This window comes from Daucus carota, chromosome 4 (assembly GCF_001625215.2).
Source record: "Daucus carota subsp. sativus chromosome 4, DH1 v3.0, whole genome shotgun sequence".
In the NCBI taxonomy this organism is placed as follows: Eukaryota; Viridiplantae; Streptophyta; class Magnoliopsida; order Apiales; family Apiaceae; genus Daucus; species Daucus carota.
Window position 1 is genome coordinate 40518373 of NC_030384.2, and position 15814 is coordinate 40534186.

Consider the following 15814-nt stretch of genomic DNA (forward strand, 5'->3'; position numbering starts at 1 on the left):
GGACAGAGGGAGTATTTATTTTTCTTACACTCAATTGCTCAAGTATAACATGTTACACCACGTTGAAAAATACCATAATCTTGATGTGAAATGACCATAGATGGATCATCATTTATCAGTGCTTATGATGTACTTTATGTCGCTCTTTCTGGTCAGCCTCGCATTAATCTTTTCTTTTATAAACCTCTATTGCAGTTAACTAGGTCTATTGTGATTTCTTTGGCAGATAGGGCTGGCAATGGGAATGTACGAGAGCACATTTGCATTCTTACGTCATTGGCATGAGTTGTTTAATATCAAAAACAAGTATTAAAATTTTTAAATATAAATTAGCAAAATTATCTCCTGCATTTATATAATTGGAAATGACGAATATATTAATTAAAATTTAATGAAATTAAATAATTATATGGGTGTATGTTTACAAATTTTAAAAATACAAACAACAATTATTTATAACATATTACGAGGTGTATTTAATTGAGATTTTGAAGGATATTTTTCATTCATGAAATCCGAAGATATTTAAGTTGGATTTTAAAAAATTTATATTAATTTTACAATATTTTATTAATAATATGTATAAAATCAAAATGAAATATAATTCCTTAAAATTTGTATATCAAAAATAATTAATTAAAATCTTATTTAATATACCCATTCTGAATGAATACGAATCGGGTCTAGCTCCAGCCCAGCGACAAGCCTGACGATTTTACCCAATCTCACCCTATATATAAGTTATTAGCTTCTCATTTTACCCAGCCGTCTATTGCATCAACCATTTTAAAATCTGTTGAATTGATACAGCTAGCAATGGGTTCGAAGCGATCAAAAGTTGCAAGGGGTTCCAAAACATCAAACTTCGTAGATAGAATCAGCAATCTCCCTGACTCGATACTCCTCCTCATCCTCTGGGTGCTTCCATTCGAATCGGCCGTGTGCACCAGCGTTTTCATCCAAGAGATGGAAGCCTCACTACATGTCGCTCTCCCATCTCCGTATCGATAATAGTCCTTCTGATTACGAATTCGAAGAAAATTTCAAAATCTTTATTTTGTATTTGAACATGGAACATGCTCTTTATGACAACGAAGCATATGAGGTAAAAAATTTGCACTAAGATTTATTTTTCTTAAACCCTCCTCAGACCCTGCTCTAAACGGATATACTCTGAGTATGTTTGGTTTGGTTTATTTATTTTTCTTAAACATGTATAACATTGTTATTGTATTGTCTTTCTATTAACACCGTTTTTTATCTTAAATTGTTATTGTTATTCTATCCTTTAATTCTAGCATGAAAATATTACTACTCCCTCTGTTTTAAAATATAAATCGTTTGATTTTTTGGCACACACTTCTAAGTCTTTTGACCGCTTAGTTAAAATTGTTATTTAAAAAAAAAATCCCAAATTATAATATTTATCATATATTTTTATTCACAAATTTTTTTAAAAAAAATAATAATTTTAACTATGCGGTCAAACGACTTATATTTCAAAACGGAGGGAGTACATGACTTATTTGAAAATGTTAGTTTATTGATTGTGCGATTATTTTGCTCTCTAAATGTTGGAGTCTCAAACTTTGAGATAAGCAATCCAATTGCAGTTAAAAAAGAATGAACACGCATGAATTCAGATATCTAGATGACTGAAAGATAACTAGACGTCCTGAAATTCCTCGCTCTTATGAGACTATAATCCATGTCCTGAAATGTTTGAGTCTCAAACTTATTTTTGGATTTCTTTCTCGTTAGCTTTTGATAAGGTGATTGGAATGTGAATTTTAAATATGAAACAAGTGTTGCCAACTCTGCTCACCTGTACGCAGAAATAAAAAGAATGAAGGCGTCTCATTTCTTGTCTTCATATCTATTGTAAATGATTTTTATATACTATAAGAGCAAGTCCAACATTATGCTAAGAGATACCCTAAAAATATTATAAAATAATATGTCTTAGCGATTTAGCATAAGATTTAGCACATGAGCTCCAATAGTACTTCCTATATTCATTCCTATTATTATAATAATATTAAATAGTGGAGGAGAGAGGGGAAAAAAAGAGAGAGAAATGATGTGGAGGAGAGAGGGAAATGAATATTTTAATGATAAAAATAGTTTGAAAGTGGCTAGCATATTCTAAAAATAGGGAAGAGGATGCTTGTGCTAGTGATTTAGCACATCACTAGCATAGTGTTGGAGTGCAATTTTATCACATATTCTCTATTTTTGAATTTAAAACTTGATTTAGCACACTTATTGGACTTGCTCTGATTCATTCATCTCAAAGGTCTTTTATATGTTGCCTGCTATTTAGGTCTCGGAGTTGGTCGATATTTATTTGTCATTGTTAAGTATTTGACAAATCAGTTTGGCTTTCCACAATTTTGAAATCTACTTCTATATATTAAAAGGGGACTAGGGGCAAAAAGAGCCAAAAAAATGCCTGTGAAATTACATATATACCCTTAGTTTACACAGAATTTCTATAATGCCCTCGACGTGTTATACTGAATAGTGAATACTCTTCGTTTTCTTGCTGTGTTTAACCGGTTTCTTTTCATGTTTATTGTTTGTTTGCTCTTTAATTTGGCTTCAGTATTCTGTCGTTGCTTTTCACTGGATGGTTTCCCGAAAAAGCGGGCCAAACCGAGGCTGTGCCTGACCAAGAGGTTACTAAGGAGCGCGGGACGCTGAAGCGACTGCGGAATGCTACTCGCCGGGAACTAGGTATGGTTTCTCAGATCATGATTTGTTTGCCCTTACCTATTACAAAATGCCATGCTCTGTAACCCTCAGTAAATCATTGCCTAGGAAAAGAATCGATATACACACTGCTAATTGAATTGAATCAGAGACAAACATGAATATATCGTTTGATTACAAATCTTGAGTTTGAGTGGGTGAAGGAGTCAAGATATATTCAGGTTCAGGGTATATCAATTTCTCAAGGGGTTTGATAAACCCTGAACTCGGGGTTCATCAAAGTTTTCCGTCATTAGTCTGCAATTTGTAGTCATTTCTCCATATATATATATTCTCTGCCAGCTCTTTCATTTAATTAGCTTTGCTGTTCACTCCTTGTCTGCGATTTGTTTGGTGCTAGGTTGCCTCTTCTCTGTTGGGTTTTTGTCATGGTTTGGGTTTTAGAGAAAGAGATTCATTTTTTGTTTGTATATTGATTGGGTTTATGGGGCAGCTTCTTCACAATGGACGGTTCCTCGAAAGAACGTGGCAGGCATAGTTTTCTTTACAGTGAAACTCGATTTTTTTTGAATTGAAGGTTGCATTTCTCAAGTCAAGATGGGGATTTGTTCGCATAGCTATGGAGAAGGGATGTGATACAGTGCCAGCTTTTGGCTTTGGTTATGTATACACTAATTCTATTCTGCTTCGATATATGAGCTTATTCATGACCTCCACATTTTTACCTTGTCCTCTCATCTCAGTCTGCACTATTAAATTTTAATACTTCATGATTGTCAAAGAGACGTCTATTATATGGTGTTCACCTTCCTATTCAGTTCTACATTTGTTGATGCTAATTTCTGTATCGCAAATTGCTTTAGACTGAAGTCAATAAATGGTGAAAGCCTAATGACAATTTGTTCTTGCAAATTGGTAGAGCGATAAGGGCTATATGTTGAAATAGGTCTCTATAGTATTTCTGCTTGACAGAATCACACCATACAAGGATCCAGATGATCCTTGTATATAGTTGCATCTAGATGATCTAAAATCTAGCTTACATCAACTGATAAGCTTACCAAGGATCCACCATACAAGGAAGATGGGTATAGTTTGATTCTGAAGTAAGGTTGCTGGATGTGAGAGCATCGACTAATGATACTTTTATATATGAGATAATAGCTTTATCCAATACTGTGGTTGCAGCAACTCAGCAAGAGTCAAGGACATGAAGTGTTGTCTAAGCATTGTAGAAGACTAGATGGTATATCAGTTTTAAGGGAATAAAGTGTAATATATGGCGAACTATCTTTTTGCAACCTATAGGTTTATTATAAGAAGCGGAAAGAAAATATCCAGTTGGTAATCTGAAGTCATGATAAAGATTTCTGTTTTGAATAACAAATATTTTAGTTTGTTGGTTGTCAGTCTGCTAATTTAGATACTCGTGTTCACTTTACAGGAGTTGAATACCAAGCCAGTGACTGCAAAGAAAATATCCAGTTAGTAATCTGAAGTCATGATAAAGATTTCTATTTTGAATTAACAAAAATTTTAGTTTGTTGGTTGTTAGTCTGCTAATTTAGATACTCCTGTTCACTTTACAGGAGCTGAATACCAAGCCAGTGACTTGAGTTTACTCATTGAGAACACCTTTGTTGAACATCTTGGTTTGGCAAGAAAGATCACCATCACTAAGGATTCGACAACCATTATAGCTGATGCTGCACCAAAGGATGAGATTCAGGCTAGGATTGCACAGATTAAGAAAGAATTGTCTGAGACCGACTCTGTTTATGATTCTGAGAAACTTGCAGAAAGAATCGCAAAGTTATCTGGCGGGGTTGCTGTCATTAAGGTAGGTGCTACAACTGAGACCGAGCTTGAGGATCGTAAGCTTCGTATCGAGGATGCAAAGAATGCAACTTTTGCTGCCATAGAAGAAGGTATTGTGCCTGGTGGTTGTGCCGCCTTGGTTCATTTGTCAGAATATGTTCCTCCCATCAAGGCCAAGCTTGAGGATGTAGAGGAGCGTCTCGGAGCTGACATAGTACAAAAGGTAATTAATTGTGTTACTTGCTGATGGATAAAGCAGTGAGTAGGGTCTTTTGTATATTTACTAATTTATTTTTCAATTTCATTATGGAAGGTACGAGACCAATAGCTTTACTGTCCCTAATCAATTCCTTTTGGAGCAACTCCAATCCAACACTATAACGCTATTAGTGTAACTTATAGTTTGATATTTTTGTGTTTTAATTGGGTTTCTGCGGAACAAACTTCTTCCCAATGGTTGATTCATCGAAAAAGCGTGGCAGGCCGAAACTCTGCCTGACGAAAGAGGTTTTGGAGGAGCGCAGTGCACAGGGCGCTCAAGCGACCGCGGAATGCATCTCGTCGTGATCCAGGTATGGTTTCTCAGGTCTTCATTTCTTGCTTGCATTAATTGGACCGAGTTGGTTTCGTAAGATGTTTTTGAATGTTTAATTCTCTTATAATAAGCCTGCCAACAATTGTGACTTATCATTTCGGTGTACAATTGGTTGGGCTATACAAGTTAGAAAGCCTGGTAATGTAAGCCCAATTATTTTGAATGAAGAAATATTACTACTGTCCATAATCAGTGGTGCTTGTTTGTGGCACAATTTCAAAAATCGTCCACTCACTATACACCCAGTTTATGAATTTTTCTAGAAAAGTGTGAATCTTCAGCAATAATTATATATAGTTGGTCACTGTTATCAACATATTATTTTTTTTGGTTATGTAAATTGAGTGTTTTGTGGTCATAACTAAACAAAATTCAAACTTTTGAGGCTCACATTTTATTGATTTCTTCAACATTTTCCTTGGAGCATGGTGTAGCAAAATACAGAAAAGCTGTTTTTTTATATGAGCAAAGTAGACTTTTTCTCACTTGTGTAATAAATAACAAAAAACATGTTAGTAATTCACTAATTATTAAATTATAATTGTCTGTTTGTAGAAGAGGGAATTTGGGTTTTTTTCATGCTGCTTGAGGCCATCTTGTGTTTTGTGAGAAGCCAGTGACAACTTAGAAGACTTGCTGAGATGCATCATATGCCTACATGCAAAAAAAGAATGATGGCAGACAACATAGTTGTGACTAAAACCATTCTAAGCCTTTTTCATGCAGCTATGGATCAAAGAGCAGAGGTAATTTTTTCCATCTAATCTGATTTTCTCGGCTTTAGGCACGAGTATATGAAAATAGGAACCAGAGATTTTACACAAATGCGAGCTATTAGCCTACAAAGACATCTTCGAGGATATTTTGGAAACAAAAGCATTTGATAATTTATATAAATATATCTTTTGGGTCTACTTAACTCGTGTACTAACCTGTTCATATTGATGGCCTGTCTCATGCTACAATAAAAAGGCATTCTCATCAACTTAATTTCTGTCTGTTCATTACTGTGAACATACAATGGATATGACTAGCAGTGTTTTTTTTGAAATTAGAGTGTTAAGCTGATTATTGCTGGATAGTTTTTAACTTAAGATTTCAATGACATGATTTTATGAGCTCTTTTGTGAATTATGAGCTGAAGTTTCGCGGAAATTTTTTTATAATTGTCGAATGTGTATGTAAAACTTGCGAGTTCAATTATAAATATGCACTATATTTTCACATTTGTGTGCATCTTTTTTTATTTTATCTAATGGATAATTTGTTAGTGCACTATGTTTTGTTCCATTATTAAGTGATATCAGATCATTAAATACGAGCGCATTATAAGTCGCACAAATATTTGATCAGTAAAGCAGAGAATATTGAGTTTTATTCCTTAGTTTTCTCTTTACTCCCTCTCAAGGCAACTAAGAATCAGCATTATTTTCCTTTGCACACTCTTTTTTACACTATTGTATGTTTGATGATCATCTTCAATAAATGGATTTGGCAGCTTGGAAGAAGCAACTGGCTTGGTCATCAGATTTATTATAACAGAAGATAAAGCAAAAGTGTCAGAACTCGTGAAGGAGGTGGCAAAATTTGATGACTTCATGCTCTTGGATATCAAAGAGGAGTACAGTAAGTCCCATATAAATTCGTCCTTACATTAATTTCATCCTCGGTGAGTTGGATACATAACCTGATACTCATAAAAACTTGTGCATTTATATTTGTCCTTCTTTAAAGCCGCCTATGCACTTTATGATTCTGAATTCTATGTCAAAGCTGATGCCGACATATTTTTGAGGCCAGGTTGATAATTTTAGAAATGATTACTATTTATGTCATTGCTTATTATGTGCATTTGCGTGAATGCAATTATTTATTTGTCGTTTGGGTTATTGTTAGATCGACCTTCACTTCTTTTGGCCAAAAACGTTCTTACACTTAAACATATCTTCGATGCATTAATGTTCTATTTTCACTGATCCAAAGCAAAAATGGTTAGCTTATTACTATACTGTAACAATTTATACATTGATCAGCTTAAATGAACTTGAGACTTCTGTGAAAAATAATTTAGACAGGGTACTCCCCGTTTTTTTTCATAAGTCGTTTGATTTTTTTAAACATTATTGACTGTCTGTTTGAAATTATTATTTTTACTCTCTTTTTGGTGAATAAAAGTATGCAATAATTATTATTATTCCATATGCATCAAGCATGTCACCTTAATCTCTGATCGAATGAAAGACTCAAATTAGAAGAATAGTTAGAACTGCAAGAATTCTTTCTATACTCTTGATGACATTTATTCTGAGATACCAAAATTTAAAGTGAGATTGTATACAATGGCAGTTAGACAAAGTTATCAATTTGACCAGAAAATTTAAGCACACAGCTCGAGTTTGTGGTTTACTCCAATTGTTTGGTGTGTAACATGGTTACAAAGGTGAACATGGCAAGAAATCATTAGTTAATTAGTCAATATGATATCAGTGTTTAAGGTCCTTAGAGAAGGTCCTATCAGGGAATTGAGAATGGCTAATCTCAAAGTATAATAGAAGCTGAAAAGATTAGAATGGGGATGGGGATGGGGGATGAATACTGAAATGAGAGGCTCAGGACTGGCCCATAATTTAAAATCAAACTATTGACCCTCTAACTTCTGTTGTTGCTACACACTGTGATTAAAAGCTCGGGAATTATGTGAGCTAAAAACTTTATTTTCATTCCCCAGTTTTTCAGAAAGATACACATCCATACCATCATGTCAGGTATGTATTACAGGACAAGATTGCCCACTTACAATGCTAATAGTTGGAATATTCTAAAAAATACTACATTTTTGCTTTATGCTCCAACATATTTTGTGGGATAAATTGTGTTCAAACAGACTCGATTGGTTGTAGAAAATTGAATATCAAAATATTAACTGATTTGTAAGTGTTTTTTGTAGACTACTTATAACTTTTACTTCAAATTTATATTGCTTTTACCGAAGTTTCACCTTCATCAGATTCTTCTCTAGACTATGATTTAGCCGTTTATGGCTATGCCTTCTGGAACCTTTTCATCTTACTTACCTAAATATTTCAGGCTTTCAGCGACCTCCTTTGTTATGTTATAGCTGCACTTGCATTGTTTGACTCCCTTGATTGTTATTTTTACCATATATATGATCTTTACTTCTACTCATTCAGATCTAATTTTTAAACTATATTATGTCTTAGGGTTTTGGATCTCGATGTGCAAGACAAGGGTGGCTCCTTCAACTTGCTTGTGTTCAACTCGTATATTGAATGTTTACATAATGCTCCAGTCAAAAGAAATCAAAGGGATGAGCCTATCTTCTGATTTTATGCTCGAACATATACCGGAAGGGAAGGAGTTTGTGTTTAAACTCGATCTGGATAACCACAAAATGAGTGGACTAATTTAAGAATTATGTTGTTGCCTTCACTTTTATGTCATATTCTAACTTGAGAAAAACCTAAGAAAGTCATGTCTTTATATAAAGACGTATTTGGATGGTTAGCAGCACCTTTTGACACAGGCATACTATAAATTAAAGACAAGAAACTGTTGAATTTTTTTAATAAAATATTGATATTTGAAACTCGAAATTATATGTTAGTTGTACAACAGGCCCGTGCCTTGCACGGGCTTTTACGCTAGTTATCTTTCTTGTAAGCTTTCATCATCTAATTCATCCATTGAACTCATTATGTGACAAAGGGGAGATCAAAAGGTTGGTTCAACTTGACTTCATGGTCAGACTGTAACAATAACTATTAAATTCGTTTTTAAAATTCGGAATCAAAAAAAATTATACATGATTCGATTTCGACTTTATAATTTGCGATTTGGCTGCAAAAGTAATTATTTTTGTGTTTTTAAACCAATTAATTAGAGAACTGTATTAGGAGTTTTTATGTGGTCAAGAGCATTAAATTTGTTATCATGAATTATGACATCTATTTTGTAAAATTACACACATTGTTCTTTTGTTTAGAACATTATAATTATTGTAAATAATTTTTAACCGCGAGGCAGATCCGTCTATTATGAAACTAATTACATTTTTACTGCATATAGGTTGTGCTTCTTGCTGAGCACTGGCTGCTAAATCATAGCTACACAATGTTTATTTAATTTATTTTCATATAAAAGTTGTCGATGTCGATTTGTTTCACGGTTCCATTTTTAACTTTTTAGAAACAACGGTCTTCATTTGTCATGTAGTTTCTTGTATGATACCATTTGGGGGACCAAATGAAAATTCAATTGCTTCTCTGAGAAATAATGATGAAACTAGGTAGAAGATGTTTTTTTTAGTTTATTGTTAAAAGTATTTTCTGTAATTAAATAAAATAGATTAAGTATTCCTGCATTTGTTGCCGGTAGAACTTAATCCCAGCCAAATATAATTCTTAAGGAATACTCATGGCGTGCTTTCAAGGATCTATGTGCCCAATTTAATAATTAAGTGCACATTCCCAAACTTAAGTGGTCGAACTGTATTTTTTAAAAATTTAGTGATGAGTGTATATTGTTGTCTGAACTTCGATGTTTTTTTTTTGTAATTGGCCCTTTCTTTTAAGAATACTAGCCTTTAACCCGTGCGAAGTACGGACGGGTATATATTTTGTAATTTATTATTTATAACTAGTTGAGAAGCCGCGCTTTGCGGCGGTCTATAAAAATTATATTAATGATCTAATATTAATATTTGTAGAATAAAATAATTTTATGGATGTCTATAAAAAGTATATTAATGTTTTAAAGTTAATATTTGTAGAATAAAATAAATTTATATTATAAAAATCTTGATTTAATACCAATACTAATATATAAAATTGCAAAATTGGATTATAATTCATGGTGAAAAATGAAAATAAATTTATACACGTAATTAACAATTTAAAGCATTACGAATTTTAATTTTATTTGTTTTTTTTTTAAATTAATCATGTTCTTACATTGTCACCTTCCTCCAATTTTTTTGGATTGATTGTGCACAAAAACATCTAACTTAAATATAACTACCCTCTTAAAAGTTGCTTAAACAGAGAAAACAGATAATGCATGAATAATATTTTCATGTATACAAAGTAAATAATATAAAAATTAACAATAACAAACATGTCCGATGAACAAAACAAATATTATAAAAGAATAACCGACAAACATACATCACTAATAATTAATTTATTGACATCAACCATCAATATCATGTCAAGACTATATTCTTTTCACGTGTTTGGATTTGTCGACTCCAATGTAACGGTCTATAACTACATTTGCTTGCAACAACTTTTACTGTATAAACAGCCTTCACTTATCGTTGCAGAAGAACGACACCTCCAAGTTAGAAATCGAGCAAGAGAAAGGTATTTCTAATTTTTGATATTTTTCATCCAAGAATTTCAGAAAATTAAAAAAATAGAACGGAGCTGTGAGAGGCGCCACCTACAAGTCCCTCGCTTCTCCTTTAAAAATCGAGTAGTAAGAGAACTATCAGGTAGGTTTGTGGTATTGAGAGAGGAGGTTGTGTTTAGATGATCCAAAACCCTGCGATCTATACGGTATTTATAGGTGCAGAAAGACTTGTTTGCTACTCTTTCCCATAATTAAATAATCTGAACAAAATCAGATTAAAATTTTCAAGCTACTATATTCCCTAAATAATCTGTCTTTCCCATAATTAAACAATCTGAAACAAAATCAAATCAGATTAAAACTTTCAAGCTATTATATTCTATAAATAATCTGAATCAAAATCAGATTCTGAAACTTGCTTCTAATATACCCGAAACTAAAAAAAGTAGTTCTGATTTTTGATATTTTTCATCCAAAAATTCCAGAAATTTAGAAAAATAGAACGGAGCGATGTGAGAGCCGCCACCTACACGCCCCTCGCTTCTCCTTTATATAAGTATATTGATTTAAATTATAAAATCATTTTATTAGTATTTTAGTATTAATGGATTTAATTTTAATTAAATTATATTATTCAACTGACTATATATGTATTAGTACATTTAATCTGAATTTAGTACACGTAGATTTAAAAATCAAAAAAATCAAAAAATTCAATTTTTTTTCCAAACATAGCCGATCGTGTAATACCTTTGAAAGATTCAGTAATCTAATCAATCGAATTTCAAACGTAATTTTGTAATCTTGGTTTTTTTTACAACAATAACATTTAAAATTAGAGTTCGAAAGAGTCATGTAATGGTTCGTGTTTACATTGAAATAGAACACGTTAAAATTAAAAAGAGTTATATGAAGGTTCTTGTTAAAAGAAGATATTCAAAATTGTATATTTATAATTTTATTTATAACATCATTATAATTTTTTTAGTGAAATATTATATGATAATGTATTGTTATGAGTGTTTTTAATATTTGAAACTGTTTAACAATATAATACTAATAGACTCCACATTTGTAGACTTGTAGTACCAAAAAGAGAGTACCAAACCAAAAAATATAACTAAAATCTTCGACTACAAATTATACATATGTTGGCTTATTATAGTATAGTATAGATGATTGTAAATTTTTTTTTTTTTTTGTAATTAACCCTTTCTTTATAAACAGATACATGTCCAATGCTTTAATTCAACAATGTCATTACATTTTTCAAAATATGAGTGTAAATGTTTTTCCTCGTACTCTTTCCTTGTCTGATCACCGGGTAGCTTGTTAATTAATTGCACAAAAAATCCCGATCCAAAATATAATACAGTTAAACCTCGATTAAGTAATATCCGATAAAGTAATAACCTCGCTTAAGTAATAAATTTTATCGGTCCCAACTTGGGCCAATGTTGTAAGGTAATATTTTCGCTAAAAGCATAAGATAATAAAAATTTAGAGATTCATTAAAAGCCCAAGTAATATGTAAAGTAATAATTCATGAATTATATATATGTGTGTGTGTGTGATGTATATGAATTACAGATTTTAGCTCTTTTTAAAATATGAATCTATAGTAGCTTCTTTCTTCTTTCCACCAAGACCAAAATTAACCCTATCCTTGACTTTATGTAAAGCATAAATAACTCCCGGTATGTTTTTCTCATGTTGTAACAAGTAACTGTTTAAAGTGTTGATTGCTTGAAGTGCTTCCTTTGATGAGCGATGATGTACAATATGTACAGTACACATGTTACAGTACATGTATACTCTATCTAGTGCATGCATGAATTTAGTTTTCACATGTGATTAATTATTGCATGTGACTGATTCTTGTTTTTAAAAACAATGAATTATAATTTGTAAACATATAGAAATTCGGTAAAATAATAAAATATTACTTTATTGATAAAATAATAAAATATTATTATATCGATAAAATAATAAATTCGGTAAAGTAATATTTTTTCCCGGTCAGAGGGGTATTACTTTAAAGAGGTTTAACTCTATGATGATCGAAAAGTTTGACCCCGTCTTGGCTCAAAGGACTTCAACGGGTCCTATATTTTTGTGTAAAGTCCAGCCAAGAACGGACTCGACAGAATCCTGGCATGATCGGGGCGGATGCACGTTAGCTTGAGTGGGTGCACAGGACCCCACTCAGCTTGGACTTTGAACCCCTTTTTAAGCCTAGACTCAAAACTAATGTTAACTTAGAAATAATTAAACAAACAAACAATGTTTTCTCCTAAATGGAAAAATGGTTTTTCTAGTGTGTGTTTACGGACTCACACTAACAACTACTTTTTGTTTAGATGAGAAATTTTAAATGTCGAAGATTGTGCATGCAGAGGGGCCATTATTATTAATGTGATTAAAGTCTATAAGAATCCACTACTTCGTCAAAAAGTGGTTGTTAGTGTTACTTCCTTCTTTTATAATAGTCGTTTTGACTTTCCGTGATTTGAGGAGTACCATATATTATTTAAGGAACCCAGTGAAATATAATCCTGGATCCGCCACTGAATTGATCCGCATAGTAGTTTTGACTAAAAACCCCCCAAATTTTTTAGAATCCTGGCATAGAAGTTGTGCACTTGTACCATGGGCCTGTTTGGTTCACGGAAGCAGAAGCTGCTTCTGGCTTCTGCTTCTTTTGACCCGTTTGTGTAAAGAAGTAGAAGCACTTTTAATAAGCTGAAAATGCTAACTTCTCTCTCACAGCTTGTGCTTCTTTTCCAAACACTTTGTTAACTTATTTACTTCTCGCTTCTACTCCAATTCTTTACTATAAGCAAGAAGTCACTTCTTTTAAGTTAACCCAAACGGCTTCCATATTTTTCCCAGGATTCAGTAAAAAAAGGTTCCTTGAACTCTTAAATCCTGGCATAGAAACAGGAAGGCTGCCATAGTGGGTTTGCTCTGGCTACGAGGTTCCTTGAACTCTTAAATGACGACAGGATTCTTCGAAATTCATATATGCTCCATCAAATGATCTTAGCTAGTTGTACTCAATTTCGCCAACATTAATACTGTGAAAACATAAGTGAAAGCAAGGTTTACTACCTTTAAAAGAAAATACTGTGTTATCATTCTTTTGACAACTGTGATGTACTTCCCATGATATATGTTGATTCTGGGATCCTACCTTGAACCTTGTAAATCTTCAAATTCGGTATCTTGCCAAATTTGTATTCAAAAGAAAGCAAACTGCTTAGAAGTGTTTGTTCTGCGATCCTCCAAGATTAGCCCAACTTCCTTCACCATTATTCTCATTAGGCTTGAAAAAATGTTCTAAAACAGAAGTCATAGAAAACCAAATGACCATTAGCATATGTAACAGCACACATTTCAAAAGGAGATGCTATAAAAAAATCCAAGTGAAGATCATATGGTCATTTTTCATGGCCAAGTTTAAAATTCAATCAAACTTAGACAACATGGAAGAAAATTGAGAGTTGCACGTTGTATGGAATATATATTGGACAGACAATGGCAGTAAGAGATCTTAATTTTCATAACAGCATTTGGGTCTTTACTATCATTACAATATTACACAATGAATCTAGAAAACCTGTTTCTTAGATCACGAGCTAGGCCTCCCTTGCAAGATTTTTGGAGTCGCTTAACAACTTTAATGAAAACCAAAAAGTTTGGTTTCAGGCCCTTGTCCATCATTTGAATGAGAATACTTCGAGCAACGATAAGATGACCTTTCTTCAAATGAAGGTATGCAACCAAGCTGTAAAGCATGTTACTTGACTGAAGATGCTGATTATCCAAATTATGCACATACTCGAGTGCCTCGTCACAATTTCCTGCACTAAAGTTGCTCTTCACAAAGGCAACATGAGTTTGAATCCGAGGTTTAATACCTCTAAGTAATATTTGATTATAAAACTGATGTGCAATACCTAACTTGCCAGTTTTACAGGAGTACTGGATTAATATATCGAACGACAATGCATCCGGAGTAGTACCACTTTCCTGCATTAAGTTTATCAAACTGCAAGCTTCAGCCATCCTACCACTTACACACAAGTGACTAAGCAAATAGTTGTATGTACTGATATTTGGATCACAACCAAATTCTCTCATCTCTTCAAGCAGACCATGCATTTCTCCAACAAGGCATTTCCTACATTTTTCACGAATTATAATATTGTAATAAGAGACATTCTTCCCTGTTATATTTATCACAAACTCTGCCAAATTAAATGAGCCCAATGAACAAAGCATCTTAATCAACGAACTAATGCCAGAGCCACAACATGAACCTCCAACTTCAACTAAAGCATCTATTACTTTTCTGATAGAATCCTTGATAGAAGCCTGACTCGTCGTTAAGACCGGTAGAAACTCAAATGCCGTTTCATCAAGGCATACACGTTTCGCCTTGAATCCTCTAAGCATAAGAATCATCGTCTTGTAATCTTCCAACCAACCGCAGTTACAAATCATTGAACTACAAACACGAGAACTGTAACACAACTCTGGATAACTAACTTGAAGCCATTGTAAGAAATGCAATGCGGGTATTTTATCATTATTCAAAACCTGAAATATCTGTGCAACTAATTTAACAGATATGTTGCTACTTCTCGAATCCAACAGCAAACCCAAATCACTACCCCCACTCCTAATAACCTCAACTATTTCAGAAACATGGTCATAATTCACTTGTGAATCAACCCCCTTAACACCATTAGCCTTATTTTCTATATCACCAAAAACGTCATCACCCATTTCCTCAAATTCCCAAAATTTATCATTACCGGTATCGTCAACTAATTTACAAAACCATCTGAAGCCAAATTGATGTCTAAGCATACCACTCAAAAATGATAAATGATGATTACTACTAAACCCATATGTTGAGTGACTTACAGAGCAATCTGAGGCTGACCCAGATGATAAGTTACAAAATCTTGGCCTTGTGTGAAGCTGTTTTGCAATAAAAGGGTTGTATAAAGGATTTATAAAAGAGGGGTTTAGGGTTTTAGGAGAGGAAGTAAAAGAAAACAAAATGGAAAGAAAGGTTTGATTTTTGTAGTACCTGGTAACTTTCTTATTAAAAGGGTTCATCTCAATTTGCCCTTCTTTTATGTATGTTTTGTATCTATACAACCTGAATTGCTTTTCAATGAACTTTCTCTTCGACGGAGCTCCATTCGCTCCATTACCAACACATCAGGTCGCATAAGAGTTTTATTATTTGAAGCATTCTTTGAAGCATTCTTTTACGGGACTGAAAATTCTAAAATGATACGGACC

General features: G+C 33.1%; 2 protein-coding genes across 2 annotated transcripts; one reads left to right on the top strand and one right to left on the bottom strand.

Annotated features, from left to right (window-relative positions):
• The first annotated feature begins 90 nt into the window (after positions 1–90).
• On the top strand, positions 91–4858 carry LOC135152306 (ruBisCO large subunit-binding protein subunit alpha, chloroplastic-like). The gene is made up of 8 exons (XM_064092201.1): positions 91–129; positions 227–306; positions 2606–2741; positions 3113–3175; positions 3290–3376; positions 3901–3958; positions 4302–4753; positions 4844–4858. The coding sequence occupies exons 1-8, from the start codon at positions 91–93 to the stop codon at positions 4856–4858; spliced, it is 930 nt and encodes a 309-aa protein (XP_063948271.1).
• Positions 4859–13915: 9057 nt separating this feature from the next.
• On the bottom strand, positions 13916–15805 carry LOC108216710 (pentatricopeptide repeat-containing protein At4g28010). Its single transcript, XM_017389544.2, has 2 exons — positions 15597–15805; positions 13916–15484 (listed from the first exon to the last, which is right to left on the bottom strand). Exon 2 carries the CDS (start codon positions 15368–15370, stop codon positions 14093–14095), a length of 1278 nt encoding a protein of 425 aa, XP_017245033.1. The 5' UTR covers positions 15371–15484; positions 15597–15805; the 3' UTR covers positions 13916–14092.
• Positions 15806–15814: the final 9 nt, after the last annotated feature.

Bases quoted from the DNA above. Each gene is read 5' to 3' on its own strand.
- LOC135152306 (XM_064092201.1), top strand. From the start codon at position 91: ATGACCATAGATGGATCATCATTTATCAGTGCTTATGAT. The intron at 130-226 runs GTACTTTATGTC...TTTCTTTGGCAG, and splicing joins CATTTATCAGTGCTTATGAT to ATAGGGCTGGCAATGGGAAT. The intron at 307-2,605 runs GTATTAAAATTT...ATTTGGCTTCAG, and splicing joins TTGTTTAATATCAAAAACAA to TATTCTGTCGTTGCTTTTCA.
- LOC108216710 (XM_017389544.2), bottom strand. From the start codon at position 15,370: ATGCTTAGACATCAATTTGGCTTCAGATGGTTTTGTAAATTAGTTGAC.